The 15,150-nt window shown below is 36.1% G+C and overlaps 1 protein-coding gene across 1 annotated transcript; it reads right to left on the reverse strand.

Moving 5' to 3' along the window:
• Positions 1-2,460: 2,460 nt before the first annotated feature.
• On the reverse strand, positions 2,461-15,150 carry LRTM3 (leucine rich repeat transmembrane protein 3). Its single transcript, XM_039849288.1, has one exon. It carries the CDS (start codon positions 15,120-15,122, stop codon positions 2,649-2,651), a length of 12,474 nt encoding a protein of 4,157 aa, XP_039705222.1. The 5' UTR covers positions 15,123-15,150; the 3' UTR covers positions 2,461-2,648.

Genomic DNA, 15,150 nt, shown 5'->3' on the forward strand with positions numbered 1-15,150 from the left:
TTGGGTATAAACCTATACCAACACCATAAACAGCAAGGGCATCTGTGTGTGAACTAACACATTTTACACATCTCAACTTGTCAGCTTGCATCTTACCGTATTTAATGTATCCTGTTCTGATGAAGTCTGGTTGCAGATGAAATAGTATATAAAATGCCACTGAATCAGGAAGTGCCTGAATTTTCTAAATTGTCAATAATAAACATTTGATCAACCACTAGACGACTGGTTTACTTTTGATCTCTATATAAAAAAATATATTACAAAATTGTTTTATGAAGAAATGATCAAAGAGTATGCAGCCAAAAAATGTAGGAAAAATGTATATTAAGCAGTTAATAAAAACACTTTTTCTGGACTCATGATGGTTTAGGTTTGATCGGCTTTATAAAATTTGAAATTTGTATTGATTTCTTTTCTCACTCTAAATGATTAAGTCCTTTCATATCTAATTTGGCATTCAAATTCTTGTAATGGTTTTCTATTGACAAATAGACATTTAATGTCTCAGTGCTAATTCTTTACAAAAACTAGTCACTCAATCCCTCCCTATCATTTATGCTAAGACATTTTGCTATTTCAGCTCTAACAGCTCTAACTATATAACAGCTCTATAGCTATTAACAACTCAAATTTGTATTTTCAGAAGTGACAGGCAATCACTGAAACAATGCATTTTATTTTAAATGATGCATACTGTGTGATCTATTTGAAGGCCTTTAAAGGAACAATTAGGAATCTAAAGTTAAATAATTTCAATCTGTCAATGGGGACACTATCAGCAAAACATAAGTTGTGGGAAACTCTACAGAATAAAGAACTCGGTTTCCTCAATTTGAAAAATTGCATGGAAAAAAGTGGTAGAATTGGAAACCTATGGATTAAAAGAGACTTAAAAGAGCTAGCACAATGTGTGGCTTTCTTTATGTCCCAATCAAACTGTTAGAAAATGACGTTTATGAGATACTTGGAAATCATCTCACTGAATATTTGATATCAAGATATTACTGTTTAAGATGTGAGATGGTTATGTTAAAATAGTTCTTAACTTACAGAAATATATATTTATAGAGAAAATTATGTGTGATTTGCTTTAAAATAATAGTGGAGAAGTGAATAAAGTTTGAGGTTGGGTGAGAGGTACAAAGAGTTCCATCACACTATTCTCCCTTTTTTTGTGTGTATGTTCAAAATTCTCTATAATAAAAAGTATGAAAATATTAGATCTGTTTATACAACCCAAAGGACATAACTCATATAAGTTACCATGACCATCATATTGATGACAGAATCTATTACATGGTTGTAGTGCATGTCTTGAGAAGTTAAAGCCTTATTGTTAACATCAAGAAGTAAAAATGATTTCACTGTTTCTATTACTAAAATTAAAACTTTTGTGTAAATTGTATAGTATTAGATATTTTACTTAGTAAAAAAATGGAATGTTTTATAATTTTTTATTTTATTAAGCTTGCCCAAATATTCCAAGCGTCGTAAATACACGTTTTAAAAAGATCAGGTAGCATTTGTAATAGAGGGGGCACTGTTATCCCTGGCATGAATGTAAGGTGATATGAAAAACTGTCAGTTGTATTGTCATTGTAATAACAAACCAATTATTATAGAATTTTTAAGAGCCAAAAGATGTTTTCCAAACGAGACCAATACTTTATTAACATACCAGGAATAAGCCAGTACAAATATATTTTTAATTTAGTGCTAAAAATCTCACCGCTCTCACCTTTACCCTCACCTCCAATCCCACACTTCTGGGTTATTCTTCCAATAGTGGGCAGCAGAAGGGCATCAGCCCTGAGGGCAAAGGTGAGGGTAAACTGCTGGTAGTGCTCCAGATTACACTCCACATTCACAATCACCTCTGTCAACAGGTAAGCCCGCTCTACTCCCAAGACAGGGGCCTTGAAGCCCAGGGCAGTGAAGTACATGTGCAGGTGGTAGTAGGGCAGGTAATGCAGGTACACTTGGAAGCGGTATCCTTTCACTTGGCAGCACTGCAGGATGGCTTCCTGCCCTTCCTGAAAGATGTCCCTGATCAGTGATAGATGCTCTAAAGTGAGGCCCCAAAGCAACGTGATGCTCTGGTGATGGCAGATGGCGATCCGGTACAGGCCGCTGCTGTGGGCTCCGCTCCAGGTCAGGGATGAGGACTAGCCATGAGAAGGATCTGAGTTCTCAAGATCAGTACTTACTCTTGTATTTTGTGACATTTGACATTGTTGAAACTTCACTGCTATTTGAAACTCTCCCTTTAGTCTTTATGCCTTCCTAACTTTCTGGTCATTCTCTCTCAATCTCATATGTAAGCTACATTTTCTCCAATTCACCCTTCAGTCATTGGCGCGAGGTGGGAAGAGGGCTTTCATATCTGTGGTCCTCTCCTCTTGGGATTGCGAGGAGGCAGCATAAACTAAAGGGAGATGTCATGCATAGTAGCACCAAACCCAAAGTCATCTGCTTTCTCATCCTAGCTTCCCAGGACAACTGTGTACTGCAGAAATAAAATATATCAGTTTAGAAAACACTTCATGAAGAAACCATTTGACTTTATATGATTTTATTTTTCACAGAATAGCACAATAACAGCCAGTTTTCCATTTCAGATGAATATAGATATGGTCATGTCAATTTCAATGAACCGGGTTGAAGGACTCTAAGATCGACCCCAACAACTTTCTGGACGAACTCCATATGTTGCAAGAACTTGAAATCTTTGCCACTAGGGGGACTCTGAAATTTCTCTTCCTTAAAGTTTTTTGGGGAATAGTCCAGCGAATGGTTTTGGGTATCATCTCCAGTGAGTCTGCTGGTATACAGGCATAAAAAAATGGCTGGTTTTGTTTTCTTTCAGGATGGAAGTTGATATCCTCTTGATGAGGTTTTGATGCCAACTTACGTTTGCTTGGGAAATAATCTGCTCTTTCTGACTCATAATCACACACTTTCTTCTTTCTTGTGAGTTTTTCTTTACTCTGTGTGTAACTGTAATCACAGTCCCAATGAACATTCTTTTTAAATAAGTCAAATTTGGCTTTCTTTCTTTCTTTGGTTTCTGGCGGACCGTAAAATTCACTTTGGGTTTTTGCAAGATGTAATTTAATATTTGATTCTGTTAAGGGAGCTAAAGAGTAATTTGTTTTGTTTTTTGTAATCCATGAAAGCGTCTCTTCACTGAATGAAACAGAAGATGATGCAAACGGAACTTCAATAGTGCTTAGTGATCTGTGACACAACCAATCAGGAGATTGCATTTTAGAGGATGATCTATATTTCTTGCTTTTGTGGGATTTGTAGAAAGGTGGTGTCACAATTGAGGAATGTTTTCTACAGTCTCTACTATGATGGGAACCTGAATCTTCACCGTAAAATGATTTCAAATCAGTTTTGATTTTTTTCATCAAAGGAATGCCTTTCTGTAATTCAAACAGAATGTTTTGTGATTCCTGAATTAAAGGGTTGGCTTGTAAAAACATACATTCTTCACTCTCATGTACTTCAAGAGCTGAGAATTCTTCCAAGTTAGTCGAACTCTCAGTATATATCTGACTATCAGTAAAATCTTCAGAAATCTGAATTGAGTGAGAATCAACTAAACTGGGAGCATTTTCTTGAGTCTTTAAATCAAAAGATTCATGTGTATTTGTTTCTTGAAAAGATACGTGATATTGTTTTTCTTTTTCTGCAGTCTCATAAGATTTTAACACTGAAAGAACTGTAGTATCTTCTTTTTTTGTTCCACCTTGTTCAAGGTCAGGAGCACACCCATGAGTTGGCTCCAGGAATTGTTTGAACCATGATGAGTTTTCATGGGGACTTTGCTTTTTGAAAGAGATATGTTTTTCTAACGGCTCTGTATCAATGGAAAGACTACCACTTTCTCCACTATTATCTACTTTTTTACATATTGCAACTGTGTTTAATTTAAGAATATGTTTGGGAAGTGTATTTGGTTTAGGGAACATACTTTTGGCCGGAAGCCCCAGGAGAAAACGAAGGCATTTGTATTGTAAATCAAGATGTATTTGATGAAGAGATTTTTCCTCAAAAAGTAATAGAATTCTGTTTTTTGGTTTTGGTACTTCAACACAAGAATGAATGCATTTAGGTGAAGGTTTCCTTCTCTCTTGAGCATCTGCCATTTCATAAGATTCCATTACAATTCTGGGGAAGACTTTCATTTGAATCTCCAATGTTTTTATCGAAAAGTGTACGAGAAGTTTGTCTTTTTCTTCTACTGAGTAGTTTTGCAGAATATGAGGCGACGGCATTTCATTAGCAGAAGTCAGGAAAGATGTTCCACTTTCTAGCTTATTAATACTCTTCAGCTTTGTAATGATCTCCTTGCTGCCACTTGAAACATTAACAGTCAGTGTCTTCATACAGCTGATATGCGGTGAATCTTTTTGGTATTTGTGTTTTAAGTTAAGGGTGATAGTATCAATCCCTTTCAGAGACATAAAGTACATTTTTTTATGTCTTGGATAGAGCCTCCAACTGTTATCTTCCACAATAGCCTGTTTTGTCGAAAAGTTGAACTTTTGGAAGGATTGTTTTGCCGTCTCTGGTATCAGATTCAGTTTTATTTCAAGTGCTTTTGACTCTAAATGATTAGTCAGCTTATTTTTTAATTTGGGAGTAAAACATTCCAAAATGGATTTTGGATGCAATTTAGGATGTGTTATTGGGGATGTTGGATGTGGCCCCCCTGCAAAAGGTGGTAACTTCCAAACATCAGGTTTATGGGCTTTCAGTTTTTCCAGTATATCAGCATAAACTTTGTCTTGGATCATATTTTGTATCTGGGATTCAAAAACATTTTTAATTGCTTCATAAAGTGGAAGTAAACTTTCCGCACTTGTACTATCTGCCACGATTTTTATTTCATTACTTTTAATTTGGAGCGGTATGGGTACAGTTTCTGGGAAAGTGTTTTGTTGCTGGTCCTTTTGTGTGGTTGTGTCCTGTACAAGATCACCATGATCCCTCTGCTCAAGTGGTGAGGCGTGCTCCACGATATTGAGTGGCTGAGTCTCATGTTCTGGTTCTTCTACTCCTGGAGGAGAAATAGTTATATATAGGGTACATTTCACGTGGGTTTCCACATTTTCCTTTGGATCTTCAGACATGCATGGATACTCTGTGGGTGTCAGCATGGATTTTGGTGCCTTTTCTTCCTGTCCAATCATAAGCAAGTCAGGTTCTTTTATGGTCTTTAAGATATCATGCCCTGGAACAACCCTTTCTTCTGTTTGTGGAGTTAAATTATTTTTATGTATTTTACTGCTGAGGCTTGCTTCTGATTTGACATTAGGAAGTTTTTGCATTTGCTGTTGGTCCACCATAAAGGGCTGGGAATCTTCTGGAACTATCTTTGTAAAATTCTGGTCCCGCTTTTTTACATTCTTTGAGTTGTTCCTCTTAACAATTTTACTCGCATTTGGTGATTTCTCCTGGGACTTAGAAAGACAGGTTCTCTTTTCTCTTTCTAGGTTTTTCTCAGATTCTGTTGTTTCTTCTGTATGAGATGGACTCATTACAGAAACAGTAAGACTTCTGATAAATATTCCTGAGGTACCTTTACTCCTCAAAGCCATTTTCTTTGGTTTGTTAAAGCCATACTCTAATTTCTTTCTATTGCTTGGAGTACCACGTCCTGTGTTGCCAAGAATCTGTAAAATTGGATGCTTTGGGATTTTCATAGTTAAAGTTTGGGGGCTCAATTCTCTTTTCAAATCTGCTATTGTTAATCTGCCTTTCTGGCCTTCAAATTTGTGATAAAGAGGAATATAGGCATAAAATGAATCTAGAACATGTTTTTGAAACGATTTTTGTGGTTGAATGTTTTGTTTTGTACCAGACATTTCTTGTTTCTTTTTATATTTTTGCTTGATTGGACAGCTGTTTGCTGTATGAGTGATTACCTGAGTCTTAATTTGAGATTCCTCTGCTTTTAAAGAGGAAACATTCAGGTTTACTGGAGTGCTTGTGTGCATTTTTATTTTCTCCCTCTCCAGATTGACAATGGTGTGTTTCTGCATTTCTACTTCATCCTCTTTCAGAAGGATAGCTATGTTTGTGTCTATTTTTAATTTCTCATCTTCCATTTCTAATTCTTTTTGCTTCATATTTATAGTCGTTCTTGTGTCCATTTCATATGTTTCCTTCAGATCTCCCGATTTAAGTGAAAAAGTCCAGCAGGGGGAAGGAGACTTCTGAAGCGATTCTAGGATGCCTTTCTCTTGTTCTGGAATAAGCAATGCCTGCTCTTTTTTCCTTCTTATTGTATCAAACTCTGTAACATCCATATATATTCCTGATTGTATTTGTATTCTGGGGCACCCTGTAGTTTGCTTGTGTGTACCTTTTCCCAGTGAGGTCTTCTGCTTTCCATTTTGAAGTGGAAACTTATGAGAAGGGCTAGAGTTTAGCCTGGTCTTGTGTCCACTCTCAGCCCACTGTGCCACTTGCTTTTTCATGACAGTTTCTTGTTTTTCTCTATTTGGGTGGGTATTTGACTCTGTGATATTCATTTTCTTAAGTGATCCCTTTATCTCTGGTGCTAACATTTTGGAAGAGAACATTTTGCTTCTTTTATCATTACCGTGTACATCTTTCTTTGGCTTATCAAATTTACATGAATCTGCAGATCCTAGAGATGCTTTTAATAAAGTTTGGTGGTCATCTCCCTCTGAAACAGAAAGTCTTTTTGAACTTACAGGGGTGCCAAATGTGACAAATATTTCCTTGGATATTTTCTTTGTCAGTGGAACTAAAGTCTGAGGACATATTTTGTGGTTTAAGTTATCCATTATTTTAGTTTCTTTCTTCAGATTTTCAATTTTCATTGGATCCATTTTGGGGTAGGAAATAAATGTAGTGCAAGTTTCTGTTTTATACTTTTCTGGCTGAGCCTCTAGCCCCGTAAAGAAACATTTCAGCCTTTTTCTACTTCTTAGAGTGCCAAATCCTGTGAAATAAATGTCCTCATGCTGTGAATTTATAATTAACTGACTCAAATCTCCTTCAGATTTGACTCGAGGAATTTCATTCCTTCGCTGTACACTAATCATGAAGTTTGAGGGCCACTGGTGCACTGCCTCTTCTCGTGGCAAAAGCTGTGTTTTCTTTTTAACACTTTTACTATTACAAGAAATTGACTCTCTAATTGCTGCTGTCTTCTGGGTATCTGTTGATTCCTGGAGATTTTTCTGTGGACAAGAGGATCCTGTAATTCTTGGTGCATCTTTGTCTGTTTTGCCTCCTGAATTTAGATAAAGGGAAGATGCTGATGGAATGGAAAGAAAAGTCCTTGTCAGAACTATGCATGGTTCATCTTTACCTTTGGGCACTTTTTCCTTCAGCTCTTTAATATTCAACACAATTTTTTTTGTATTAAAGATATGTGAAATTGGTGGAATCCTTGCCTCTTTCTGTTGTATCCTGATCCTCATATCTACTGTTCTCACTTCATACATTTCTCCTTTCTGCGATATATGTCGTTCTCTGTTTCTTACATTGCCACTAGTTGCCTCTGTATCTTCTGTCTTCTCTGCATTTGATAATGCTGAAAGCATTAGTGGAAGTAGACAGGGTCTCTTAATTCCAAGCTCTTCTTCATCTACTTGTGTACTTTTATCCAAGTCAAGGTTAGTTGGAGAAGGTTTGGAAACATAAACTTTTCTTAGCATCATACTGGGTGGTTTACTTGGACCTTCATGTTTCTTCTGTTCTTGCCTTCCAATATTCAGATTCAATTTTGGGCTATGAAGTGTGTATGAAGGAGGTGATTTCTTTGACTTCAAATTTCCATCAGTGGTATGCTTCATACCTTTCATAGCTACAGTTTCTTTTGTATCCCTCTCTTCTTTCTGAGGCATATGTTTTTTCTTGTTTTGAACATCTTTCATGGTATCACCAGAAATTGTCTCATTATGTACTATTTCCTCTGCAGTTGATATTCTCTGCAAGACAGATCTTTTAAGTACTAGCATTTCATCATCTACTTGTATTTCTTTATCCAATTTGAGGTTAGGGTGAGATAGTAATGAAATAGAAGACTGGGTGAGAAGCATACCTGGTTCATCTTTACTTTCCCGAATCTTCTTTTCTTGAAGTTTGGAAAACATGAGGTTTTTTGCCTGCACTCCATCCTCTTCCTTGTTCTGTGGCATACATTGTTTTTCTTCTTGTGAACTGATCAAATTATCACTCATAATTGGTCCCACATTTACCACTTCCTCAGAATATGATAATTTATGGAAGTTTACTGGGGAAACAGATCTTGTTAATGTCAGCGTGCTCTTTTCCTTGATCCTGATATTCATGTTAAGGTGAAGTGGAGAAGGCCTAGAAGTCCAAGTCTTAGATGGCATTGTACAAGCTGGCTCACAAGTAACTTCCTGAACTTTTCCCTCTTGCTCTTTAGTTTCCCACTGAAGGTTACACAGATTGTATTTAAGTAAAACAGGTGACTTCTTTGCATTTAAATACATATCATTGGAATCCACTATACCCTTCACATCCAGGTTTTTCTCTCTGTCTTTTTCTTCTTTCTGTAGCTTATGTTCTTTTAATTCTTTTACATCATTGCAAAGGTTTCCATCAATTGTTTCCGCATATGCTATTTTCACTGCATCTGATGATTCCTTGGACTGTGATTGTGGAAGAGGCAATTTTGTAATTCTTATCATGTACCCCTCTCGTTCTGCTGTATCAAATTTAAGATATGGTAGAGTAAGTAAAGAAATACAAATGTTTTTCACATTCATAACTAGTTTATCTTTATCTTCCTGTACCTTTCTTCTTTGCTCTTTCCTTTTCCACTTCAAGTCTTTGGTATTGAGTATATGTGGAAGTGGTAATTTCTTTGCCTTCAGATCCATAGATGTTGGGAACATTTTGTCTTCAATATCTATTTTGAATCTATCATCTTCTTTTAACATATAACCATCAAATGACTTAGTATATGCTTTTTTGCCTGAATTAGATGGATCCTGACTCTTTAATAGTGGAAAATAGAATTGTGTTATTCCTAGTGTGTCTTCCTTTTTTTCCATTCCAGTGTCCTGTTTCAGGTGAGATGGAAAAGGTAAGGAAACATAAGATTTCCTCGGAAACATTTCTGGCTTACCTTTTTTCTGCACATCTTTCACTTGCTCTTTAATATTCAAATGTCGCTTTCTACTGAGTAGGTGTGTAAATGAGAATGTCTCTGCTTTTGAAGTTAGTTTGGAAAATATTCTACCTTTCTCACCTTCTATTACTCTATTCATTGCCTCTTTATGTGACATACATTGATTAGCTTTTATTATTACATTACATGAGATAATACCTTTATTGGAATCTGCATATTTGATTTTCCCTGCACCTGATGATTCAGGGAGCTGTAATTGTGATGGAGAGAATTGTATAATTACATTCAAGTCTTTGTCTACTTTGGTTTTGTTTTGCACTTGGTCCTTTTCTTTCTGTGGTAGATGTCCTTCCTCTACATGGCTATCAATTAACTTTGCAAAGGCTATTCGCTCCGAAGGCAACGATTGTTGGAGCTCACGATATGGCACATAATTTTTTATTATTCCTGGTTCACATTCCTCTTCCTCTATTGTGTCCAACTTAAGATTAGTTAAAGAAGGGACAAAAGGACAAACTTTGCTCAGAAGCATGATTGTCTCCTTGTTATCTTTCTGCATCCTTTTCACTTGCTCTTTGATTTTCATTTGCAGATCTTTTGTTTTGAGTATACTTTGGAAAAGGGGTGGTTGTGCTGACATGGGAGTTAGTATGTCTTTCTTAAAAATATGTGCTTTATTCTCTTCTTTCTGTGGCACATACTTTGTTCTTTTTGGATCGCTTGAGATATCATTCGAAGGTGACAGTGTATATTTTAATTTGTCTGCATCTGCTGATTCCCTGTGCCGTAAGGGTGAAAGAAATGATCTTTTTACTTCTTGTTTTTCTTCCTTTCCTTCTATACCTTCATTTAATTTAAATTGAGGGAGTGAAGGTCTTGTCAGAACCTCATCTAGTACACTTTTTCTTTCCTGTATGTGTCTCGATTTTGCTTTTATGTTTGTCTGTACTCTAATTTGGGGGCCACAACCCCTAGGGGTACTGAGTACATGTGGAAGTGGTAATGTCTTTGCCTTGGAAGTTGTACCTTTGGGGTATATTATGTGTTTCATATTTACTGTTTTTCCTCCATCCTTTCTGTTCTGTGGCTCATAGTCTTGTCCTGTTTTCACATTATTTGTCATGTCATCCCCAACTGACTTCGTATATGCTATTTTCCCTTTATCAAATGATTTCTGTAGCTGTAGTTGTGAAATGGCAGATCTCGTTATTCCTTGAACGTCTTCCTCTCCTTCTATTCTTGTGTCCAATTCATGATGAGTTAGAGAAGATTCAGAAACCCAGTGTGTAGGTAGAACTACTTCCTGCTCACCTTTAACTTCTCCATCCCTTTTCCCCTCTTCTTTACCTTCTGCATCCATTTTCCTTTGCTCTTCACCTTCTCGATCCACTTTCCCCTGCTCTTTAAGATTCAGTAGTCTGCCCTGTGAAAGTGCCTTTTTTCCTTTCAATTCTTTATCTTTTGGATGCATTATGTCTTTCTTGGCTGATATCTTTACACTCTCCTCTTCTTTCTGCAGCATATATTCTTTTGCTTCTCGTACATCACTTGTGATATCACCGTTAGTGGACTCTGTCTTTGCTTTTTTCACTGCATCTGATGATTTCTGGTGGGACAGTTCTGGAAGAGGGTATCTTGTTACTTCAGTTACATAGTCTACTTTTTTTATCTTTTTATCCAATTTTAAATGAGAAGCATCAGGTATGGAAGTGCTGGTATTGATCAGAACCACACCTGATTTACATTTAATTTTTTGAGTCTTTTTCTGTTGATCTCTGCTGTCCCACTGGATTTCCTGTGAATTTGGTGATTTCTTTTCCTTCAAAGGTATAACTTTTGCCATTTTTATTCTCTCATCTTTTTCCTGCATCATATGTTCTTTGTCTATATTTACACCATTTGAAATATCACCATAAATAGATTTTTTATGTGCCATTTTTCCTATATCTGATGACCCCTGAACTTTTGGTTGTAGAAAAGAGCATCTTGTTTTTTTAAACATAGCAGCTTCTCTTTTTATTCTTGTGTCTACTTGAGGGTATGGTGGAAAATAGATGGAAGCACAAAATTCACTCGGAATCCCAGCTTGTTTATCTTTATCTTCCTGCATCTTTTTCTCTTTTTCTTTGATGTTCAACTGTAATTCCTGTGCAACTGGAGACTGCTTCGCCTTCAAAGTTATTCTTTCAGAATGATTTATTTCTTCCAAAGCCATTCTCATTCTATCTTCATCTTTCTGGGACATATATTTGGCATTTTTAATACTGCTTAAAATATCATCACATGGTTCCTCGCATATTCCCATTGCATCTGATAATTCCTGGAGTGTTAATGACGGAAAACAGAATCTTGTTATTCCTTGCATGTATACTTCTTTTATTCCAGGACCCCATTCCAGGTTAGGTGAAGAAGGAATAGAGGCATGGGGTTTATTCTGAACTACATCTAGATCACCTTTATCTTCCTGCACCATTTTTTCTTGTCTTTTATTGTGCCAGTGTGGTTCTTTTCCATGCAATATGTGTTTAAAAGGTATCTTCTTTCCTTTAAAAATGATACATTCGAGGTCCATTATGTCTTTCACGTATACTATATTTTTTCTGTTTTCCCTCCTTTTCTGTGGCAAATGTTTTGGTTCTATTACATTGCTTAAACTATATCTATTAAATGACTCTGAAAATGATGTTTTCCTGACATTTGATGATGCCTGGAGCTTTGGTGGTAAAAAACAGCTCCTTGGTATTCCCGATTTATCTTTTCCCACTTTTATTCTTGAATTCAAATTAGAATATGACAGAGATGGTAAGGAAGTACACAAGTTTGTCAGTTTCACATTTGGTTTACTTTTACCCATTTGCACCTTGCTCTCTTGTTTTATTTGCCCAGGTATTTCCTTTTTATTCGGTACTTGTGACAGTGATGATTTCTTTGCCTTCGAAATCACATTGGGATCCATTCTTCCTTTCATATTGATTTCTTTTATTCTATCCTTCTCCTTTTTCTGCGATATATGTTTTGTTCTTTTTAAATTGCTTGAGATTATTCCATCAATTGTCTCCTTATTCAATTTGAGGTAAGGCGAAGCAGGAATAAACTCATATATATTTGCCATAACCAAATCAGGTTTACCCCTTCTTTGTTTCATAGTTACCATTTTCTCTTTCATGTTCCACTGCATTCCTTCTCTGTTGCCATAGTCAGTGATATTGTGTGTATTTGGAAATACTGATTTTTTCAACTTCAAAGTTCTTTTGGAGCATATGATGCCTTTCTTACCTCTTTGTTTTAAGCTATCCTTCTGTATTTTACTTTCAGGCAAAACAGGCATAAAGATAGAAAGAGAACGTAAAAATATTTCAGGTGAGCATACTTCTTTTTGCACATTTTTTGGATATTTCTTACATGATTGCACCTTCTTTCTAATTCTTAGCTTGGGACAGCTACCGTTAGATATTGAATCAATTACCTGTGCCCTATTTGATGATTTCTTTTCCTTTGGAAATGAAACATTCAGATATTTTGTAGTTTTACTGCACGAGTCTAAAGGCAGCATTGTATTTTGTTTTTTCATTTGCCTTGAAGGAATTGAGGGTACAATGCATTCCAGTCCATATGCAGATACAATATTTGTTTGGTCCTTAGGAAACAAGTCTGATCCTTTTGCCCTGCTTGACACATTACCTACTTCTGATAATGCTTCCCTTGTCTGAGGTATTAAATGTTGTAGAAGCCGGGGATCATTTTGAGAGTAAGAAATATGCCCCATGAAATTCTCACAGGGGGTCAACAGGTGCTGCTGTTTCTGTTCTATACTGAGTAAGTTTTGTTTTTTTTCGCTTTTGCAAGTATATCCAACTATGACACCCATTACTTTTGATGCTTCTTTAGCTTGTGAAGTTAAATATTCAGAATGCACCATATTTGTATCATCTAATTGCATTTGTTGCACTGAGGCGTTAATTTGAAGTAGACCTGTTTTAGGGTGGGACACAGGCTTTGGAAGAGCCTCACATGTATGTTTTTCTTGCTGTTCTCCTTTTCTTCCAATAAGTGAGCCAATTACTTCTGCATTTAGATTGTAATCTACAGTGCTAACCACTTCTTCTGATGTCTTTCTTTTACATGGTATCTTACTTTGAAATATATCCCTCAACGAGTGAAAAGGAAGCTTTGGAAAAGTCTGGTGTACATATTCTTGTTGCTCTTCTTTTCCTGCATTTGAAGTGTGGTACACTGACCTATCTTCTGACTTTAATGCTTTCTTTACCCTTGGAGGTTTAATCTGAAATATATCTATTGAAGAACGAGGAACAGATTTTGGAAGAACCTTGCATATACTTTCTTGTTGATGTTTTTTTCTTCCTTTAATATTCAAATCAATTCCTTCTGAGCACAGAAGTTTGTCCACTGGAATATCTGCTTCGTTTGATGATTTCTCTACCATTGGACTTAAAACTATTGAACTCATTCCTTTCCTTGAAACTTCCTTCTTTAGCTTTTCAATATGGAGATGATGCAATATGCAAGAGGAAATGGATTCCAGAATATTTTCTTTATTCTGGATAGAACTTTTTAGTTGCTTTGCTTTCCTTTTTTCTGAAAAGTTCATTTTCTGTATATCTGATTTTAATGGACTATTAGTTAACATTACTTGGTCTTTTTTCCATAGATTTACATTTAAGCTTATAGGGATGCTAACATTTTCTTCCCTTGTTATATTTACTGCTTGTTTCATGTGAAGAGGTTCCCTACTGGGGCAAGATGTAGGATTCAGAATACTTTCAGAAATGCGATCTAGTTTTACCTCTCCTTTGTGTACTGCAGACATATTTTTCTGGACCTCTAGGTTTATACGGAGAAATTTCTGTCCTTTTGAATGTTGTAAGGTATCAGTTTTTTTTAATTCTTGTCTTCTTAAAAGATGTGAAATATTTTTACTATTAATGTACATATCTTCCCCAACTCCTTTTTCTATGTTTTCCAAGTGAGGAGATTCCATAATGGGGCGGGCAATAGACCCCGGATTTGTCATTGAAATACTTCCTTGTTTCAGCAGTTCTTGTTCTTTGCAAATCTTCTGTTGAGAAGCATCCAACTCTGTAAGAAACGTATTCTGTCCTTTTGAACTTGAACATTTGACAACGTCTGTGACTCCTTTCTTTACTCTTGGTGCAGTAAGAAATTTAATTTCTGTATGGCTTCCACTTTGGGAGATGTCGAACCTAGTATAATTGATTTCTCTCTCCTGTGAAGATAGATCACAATATACTTCTCTTTCCAAATCTACTACTAATTTGACATGGTCAGGTTCCTTCTTCACTTGTTGGCTAATCACTAACTGATCTCTACATTGTGAGAGAATGTCTAGTAAAACAATTTGGTGTTTTTCTTTTTGCTCTCTAATATATTGTTTCAGTGTTTTAATATTTCTTGATATAACGCTCTTATTAGTGGACTGTGAAGATGACATTTTTCTTCTTAGTGATTTGTTCAGCTTTGGCTGTGGAGGAATGTGTATCAGCTTTCTTGGCTTCTCTTTCTCTTTTTTTACTTCCCAAAACCCTTTAACTTGAGATGAAATAGATTCAGCGTCATTCAGAACTACATCTGGTGCAGTTTTACCTTGCTGTAATGCCTTCTGTATCTTAATATTACATCTCAGTTCCTTTTTGTTGCTTTGGGTTCCATATCCTATAGTATCAAGCATCTGGAAATCAAGTGGTTTCTTTGCCTTCAGTTTTGCCTGTTTAGTATGCACGGTGTTTTTCATATTTGCTGCTTTTGCCTTAGTCTTATGTTTTATGATTTTAGGATACATAGGTGTGTTGGTGTAAGCAGGATGCCAGACAGTTACTGAGACATGTGGTTCTTGCTGTTTGTTGTGCAGGGCAGGGTGCCCTTGCTTTTCTAGCTCTATTCCTTCTCTTCGCTGTAATGAATCATCACACTTTATTGTATTAATATAATGCATATCAGCTAATGATTCCTCTGCCTTTGGA

This window comes from Pteropus medius, unplaced genomic scaffold, assembly GCF_902729225.1.
Source record: "Pteropus medius unplaced genomic scaffold, Ma_sr-lr_union100, whole genome shotgun sequence".
Taxonomy (NCBI): domain Eukaryota; kingdom Metazoa; phylum Chordata; class Mammalia; order Chiroptera; family Pteropodidae; genus Pteropus; species Pteropus medius.